Here is a 6,959-nt window from a genome sequence, read left to right on the forward strand (position 1 = left end):
GTACAGTCTCACTTCATGCTTGTATGAACACTTTATAATTATTAAACAAACTTAGGATTACTTTCTTTATGAAAGATTTGTCCCTTATATATAGTTACATATTAATGCCATATATCTGATTAAATAAATGACTAAATAAACAATATATTCATTAATATTTATATCCTAAAACAATTGTCTTTAGGACACTAAACTCCAACAGATGTGCACCGTGGGACACATCCATCCTAAAAGGTCTGGACTTCCATTTCTCATCCCAAAAATGGAAGTCTAGACCTTTTGGGATGGACGTGTCTCACGGTGCACACAAGATTACTCATCCGATTCAAAATTGGTATCGGATTAGTTAGGTTCACTTGGAAGATTGGCACCATGGGATGGACGTGTCCCATGGTGCACCCCAAGATTGGCACAATCTCTCCTAACGAACCATTTCAGGAGTGAATGTGTCAATCTTGGAGAAGTTCATCCCTATACAAGAAGGAAAATTATCTCCCCTGCAGCCCAGTACGCCGCCTTCCAAAAAGGGATGTTACGTATTCAAACACCTACAGAAAAAATTAATCGTGTTAGGCAGCGACAAAGACGATTTTGGCTTCGTGAAATGAGGATTAGCGAAGCATGCGAATGTAAATGTGCAGGGAAAGAGGTGATTTTACTTCGCTAATCGATTTTTTTTGCGAGGTATGCGATGTCTGAAACGTGACGATCTATGTCGCATATCGATGCTTTCACGAAGTCTGCGAGGACTGAAACGTGAGGATCTATTCGCAGACTTCACGAACTAATCGATTCGCGAGGTAGATCCAAACGTTTCAGACTCTTTCTCTTCGCAGATCTTCATGAAATCATCGATTCACGAAGTAGATCGTCACTTTCCAGACTCTTTCTCTTCGCAAAGCTTCGCGAAACCATCGATTGCGAAGTGTATTCATGAAAAAACACAGAAAAACAACAGATACTTACATTTTTCGCCCCTTTCACCCCCAAAAGAGACAATAACAATATGATAACATGGGAAAAACGAAGGAAATAACATAGAATAACCATTTCTAACATGGTAAGAAGAAGAAAGAAACCAAGTAACGAACATGAAGATGAAGAACCATGACTTCGTTTTCTAGGGTTCGAAAGTTGCAGAATCAAGAGATGAAGAGAGGAAAAAGAGAAATTCATTGTGATTTTGACGAAATGGTGCAGATTTCGTGCAATTTAAAGGAAGAAAGGAAGATCAAAAGTCTTCAAATCATTTATTCAGGAGCAACTTTCCGCGTAACCAAGGAGATAGGGGGAGCGAGCGGGCGTTTGCGATGTGGTGGGAAGTGGGAAGGTTAGGGGTATTATGGGAAATTCACACAAAATCAGTCTAGATATGTAGTAGGTTGAGTAAATGAGTTAAATATATAAATGAGCCTCCAATTTGACTCAGTTTTGTAATTTTCCCTTCTTTTTATTATCATGGTTATATTCATTTTGTTTTTGTATAATTTTCATAACTCCCTAGGATGTAAACTTGAGCTTTTCGCTGTGACTTTGGATTTTTACTTTTCTTTTTCACTGTTGTGTAATATATATTGTTTTATTTTTTTTACGCATTAACAACAACATTAATTATAAGTTTACCATGCTTGTAATTAATCGGTTAATAATAAACAATGAATAGTAAACAATTGAACCAAAACGATCCTACAATTATTTTATTAATATCTATTCAAAATTAAACAGTTAATAATATTATTGATAAATATCCCAAAATCAATTTTACACTAAATTGATTAGAATCCAAATCCTAAGAGCTCTATTAGTTATTAGTGGAATTTCAATATGGAGATGGAATGAGTGTGTACCCTTTTATTAATCTAATGTGTAACGATCCGGTTCAGAGTGGGTGACGCTCGGTTCGGAGTGGGTTGCATCGGAATAGAAGGTCTAAGTAATGAGCGATCCTAGCGATGATGATGGAGACAGAGATGAATTGAATCCGACATCGAAAATGGAAAAAGTGACTGAGCCTTGTTAGTAAAATATGAATCAAATACATGAAGACAAGTTTTTAAAACCCTGAACACGAAGATATTGGATTTGGACTGAAAAAAACAATATCTACTTGTACACAATGAGTATTTGTGTGTATGAGTTTTCAGACCAAGTAATTAGTTGATAAGATATTAAATTCCTTTAAGAACAAATGGTTAAAAAATCAAATTCTAATAATTTGACTTAATATTCAACACATATTTTGTATACTTTAATTCTAAGGTCCAAACATGGAGATCATATATATATATATATATATATGAAATACCAGAGTAGACTAGCTACTTCTCCGTTCAACATCAGACCTTTGCAATTAATATAATCTCAAAGATTGAAACACAGCATCAATTAATCATCAAACAAGAAGCATTCAAATCATCAATGAATTCTGGTAAGGAGTTTATAGACACTTCACCAGAAAATGAAATTATTTATAATGTGCCTCTTTTCAAATTGCTGATTTTATTCTCATATGATCCATCTCAAAGATTGAAAGACAGTATTAATCATGAAACAAGAAGCATATATTCAAATGATACCAACAATATGATCATGATCATCTGATCTGATCAATACAAAACAAAAGAACAATCAAAAAAGAAACATGCTAATAATGCTCTATATATCTTTCCAAATCAAAATCAATCTCTCCAAGTCTTGTGATCATCTTTGTTCAAGTGTTCTTGTTTTTAATCTCAAGCACCTTTAGAGCAATTCTTTGAGGCTACTGAGCAATTTCTCCGGCGTAACTTCTTCTTTTATCTTACTCTCTACTTCTTGCGCCTTCTCCTCCTCCTCCGGTGTAACTTCTTCTTTATTCTTACTCTCTACTTCTTGCACCTCCTTCGTCTCCGGTGTAACTTCTTCTTTGTTCTTACTCTCTACTTCTTGCGCCTCATCATCTTTCTTTTTCTGATCATCCATTTCGCCCAAATCTTGATTGAGAACCACATTCTCTTCGTTTTTCTGATCAGAATCTTTGAACTTCTGCAACTGTTTTCTCAAAGTTTCAATCGACATTTGAAACACACCCACTCCTCCATTCTCTGCACCTCCTTCCATCAGAATTTGAGAGATAACTTCATCTTTGTGCTGAGGATCTGTTATGAGTTTACCCAGTTCAGCAAGATGGTAACTGTAATTATCATAGTGTTTCAACACAGCCCTAATTCCAGCAGTTGTGGATTCTATCTCTTCTGCTGGAATTAGGGCTGTGTTGAAACACTGTGATATGAAGCTTGTTACTGATAAAATTAATGCTGGTTAATATGTTAGTTGAAATGTCACAATTAATGTATCAAAGATGTTATACTGAATACGTAATAATAGTTATATAGTTAAATGTAGATATTTTTCAATTAAATGTCGTGAATTTAGAGACACTGTTAAATTAAAGTGTTGTAATATTCAAGACGCTATTAATATTTTCTAAAGCGAAATAACGACATAATAAATATTACGTGTCGTTCACTTTGCGACGCTTTATTAAAATGTAGTGAAAATTTCTAAAATTGAATGTAAATAATATAAAACAATCCACAACGCTAAAATTGTAAGTGTTGGAAACATGATGACGCTTGTATGCGGTATGTCGTCGGATTAAATTTACCTACACAATGTTTTATGCGTCGTTAAAATTAACGACACGCGATTTATTGACACTTGTGACGACGCTTTGAAAAACGTAGGTAAGCATTTAGGGACGCTGAAAAGTGTCGTTAAATATTAAATTTTTGCATCGTAATAGACCCTTTTTTGTAGTGATACAAATCTAAACAATTATTTCAACCCTATTCAATTTACACAGATTATAATCGAAATAGTCCCCGGCAACGGCGCCAAAAACTTGATGGTGTTGTTGTCGGGTATTTCGAAATATAATCTAATTATAAATAAAATAGTTTCAAGCAAATTTAATCTAATTATAATCAAAATAGTCCCCCGCAACGGCGCCAAAAACTTGATGCTCGTAAAGTATATAGCATTTAATAGGACAAGTGTATCCTATTGCAACAAGTAATATTGTGCTAAGCACGAGATCGAACCACAAAGACTATTTGTTACAACTAGTAAATCTACCTAGAATGATCTAATTGTTTAGAGGGCTGGATAAAGATTTGGGTTTGTGAATAACTAACTAAACGAATCAAAAGCAATAAAGATACGAAATAAAGTGAACAATTGACAGGGTAGAAGGTGAATTAATGGATGGCACAATCTAGGCTGAGGAATCCTTTGATTAAATCCTATGTATAGGTTTAGGGAGTTCAGATTTATGTTTTACCAATGATTTGAAGGTAATTATCCTAAGTGAAAGACTAATGTGATCAGTATTGTCCTTCCTATTCACATGCATTCGGGTGACGGCTTGATTAGGCATATACCCTAGGTCATGCAAAGCATTAGGTTTATTGACAACTAAGGCTAAAGCCGTAGCTCAGCCACAAAGCCTCATTCCTAGTGGTCTCTAGCGAAGTCAGGTTAACACAAGTTCGGTATAGACGATTCCGTGGTCAGGTTCTCATCTATCTATAATCCGTGGTCACATGCATTAAGCACATTATATACATAAACATGCTAGTTGATCATTATCAATGTTCATTCTAGCATAAATCCCGTTCCTAACAATTTCTAGGCATTAAGCATGCATAAACTGATCAATCAAAGGTCCTAGATCCCTAATCATACATATTCATACAATCAATTTCATCCCCATCCCAAATTGGATGGGGATTAATTCATAGACAAACTAATCATAGCAATAGGAAGTAAAGGAATAATAGAAAAACATCTTCAATTGAATATAAAAGCAAAAGATAAGAGAGATAGAAATCTAAAACCCACTTTGTCTGATCCGATTACAAAAATAGAAGATCTGGAGCTTCTCCCATCAATTGTTCTTGAATAAGAAATAAAAACTAAAATTAATCTAACCTAGAAAGCTAGAAATCTAATCTAAAAAGCAAAAAGAACTATTCTGAAATTTTAGTCTACATTATGACGACTCCCCCCGAATAATGAAGATTAGCTCCCTATTTATAGAGTTAGGGAGAAACCCTAATGTCTCCCGGGGCAAAATGGGCTATTATAAAGTGTTTTAATGGGCTTCAAGCCCAAATCCACGCATTCCAGCAAGGGGGAAAGCGCTGGTGCGCCTTTCCCTGCCTCGTCTCGTCGAGACAAGAGCCTGTCTCGACGAGACAGGTCCTAAATGGGGCGATTTTGCTCCGGCTTTTATCTGTTTAGGTCCCTGGGCTTCCGAAAAGTGCTCTAATGGTCCCTGATGAATTCCAAAAGTGCTTTGACGGTCCCTGAATAATCCGAAAATGCTCCAATAGGCTTGGGTCTGGTTCGGAAATGCTCAAATAGTCCTGAAAAACCATGAAAACACCGAAAATACCATAAATAATGGAAAATACTAATTTTAACTAAAAACTATCAAATTAATAAAGAAACTTAACTAAAAACTAATTAAAAAAACTAAATTAATCCTAAAAACCCTATATAAATGGGAGCTATCAACAGTGGGCAAATATTCTCATCCAACAGTATACCGAACAACTAAGGGTAAATTAGTAATTTCCTTTAATTCCCTCGTAATTAATTAATTAGTTAATCTCATGTGAAGGTAATTAATTTGCAAAATTTGTATAATTACGGGGCGAGAAAGTTTGCTTTGATTGGATTGGGTCAAATAGGGTGTAGCCCAAGTGAATTGGCCCAAAATAGCCCAGACGGTCGAACCTGTGTGGCTAGAATTAACAATGCTAATCAGATTTTCAACAATAAACTCAAATCTCTTGTTAATCAATTCAATGGCAACACTCCTGATTCCAAATTCATCTACATCAATGCCTATGGAATCTTCGAAGATATGATCAACAATGCTGCAAGATACGGTATGTTCATGGCCCGATTGGGGTCCAATCGGGTTTGTTATGTAATTATCTTGTCCAAGCCCAATCTAACCCGATGTATGTAATTTCAGGTTTTACGGTAACAAATGCGGGATGTTGTGGAGTGGGGAGGAACAATGGTCAAATTACATGTCTACCCTTGCAAACTCTATGCCAAAATAGAAATCAACATGTGTTTTGGGATGCATTTCACCCATCGGAGGCAACAAATGTGGTAATCGGAAGAAGATCTTATAGTGCTCAATCTGCATATGATGCCTACCCATTTGATATCCGCCGCCTAGCTCAGACCACCCTTTAAAATATTATACATGAATAAATATATTTATTGTTCAATTGATATTAATTGTTGTGCCTGTTTTTTGTGTGCTTTAAAAGTCCACAAATTCCATAAGCATTGTTTAGTTTTATATGATTTGGGTATTAAGTTCAAATCATGTAATGTGGGTCAAGATTTTGGCTTTTTTAAAAGTGTACTTTATTAAGTGTAATTCACTTGTATTAATTAAGATTTGAGCAAACCAATTCAATAAAAACCCACATATTTTATTTCAAGAGTATATACGTTTAGTAGTTTCTTTTTGGTTTATTATTATTTCCCACACGACACTCCTTGTACGTAAATGTTTTATGAGCTTGAAGTGTGTATGAGAATTGCGTATTTTTTCATTTGACCACTTGGTGGAAGAAACTATACCATATCAATAAATCATTTGAACCAAAACCTTAAGTTTAGTGGAAAGCCTAAGAATAACACAACTATTTGAAACCAACCTTAAGCTTATAGGAAAGTCCAAGGATAACATTTAAATTTAGAGCAATTTTGAATTCAAATAAAAGTACTTGAAGCAATTTTGAATCCAGATAACAAAATAAATAAAATAACTTTTAATTGGGCTAAGAAGCAGTGATAGAGGGGCGCGAGGGTTCCTGTGCACCTCAGACCGTTTGTAAAGTAGCTAAATGTTGATTCAACTCTTATTTATCCCTACATCTTCATTTGCG

At 35.0% G+C, this 6,959-nt stretch overlaps 1 protein-coding gene across 1 annotated transcript; it reads left to right on the top strand.

Annotated features, from left to right (window-relative positions):
- The first annotated feature begins 3,165 nt into the window (after positions 1–3,165).
- On the top strand, positions 3,166–6,270 carry LOC136233698 (GDSL esterase/lipase At1g29670-like). The gene is made up of 3 exons (XM_066023407.1): positions 3,166–3,174; positions 5,666–5,936; positions 6,026–6,270. The coding sequence occupies exons 1-3, from the start codon at positions 3,166–3,168 to the stop codon at positions 6,253–6,255; spliced, it is 510 nt and encodes a 169-aa protein (XP_065879479.1). The 3' UTR covers positions 6,256–6,270.
- Positions 6,271–6,959: the final 689 nt, after the last annotated feature.

Source organism: Euphorbia lathyris, chromosome 6, assembly GCF_963576675.1.
Source record: "Euphorbia lathyris chromosome 6, ddEupLath1.1, whole genome shotgun sequence".
NCBI classification, from domain to species: Eukaryota; Viridiplantae; Streptophyta; class Magnoliopsida; order Malpighiales; family Euphorbiaceae; genus Euphorbia; species Euphorbia lathyris.

What these genes read in the sequence shown, in the direction of transcription:
- LOC136233698 (XM_066023407.1), top strand. An exon ending in CAACAATGCTGCAAGATACG is followed by an intron (nt 5,937 to 6,025) that starts GTATGTTCATGG and finishes ATGTAATTTCAG; the next exon opens with GTTTTACGGTAACAAATGCG.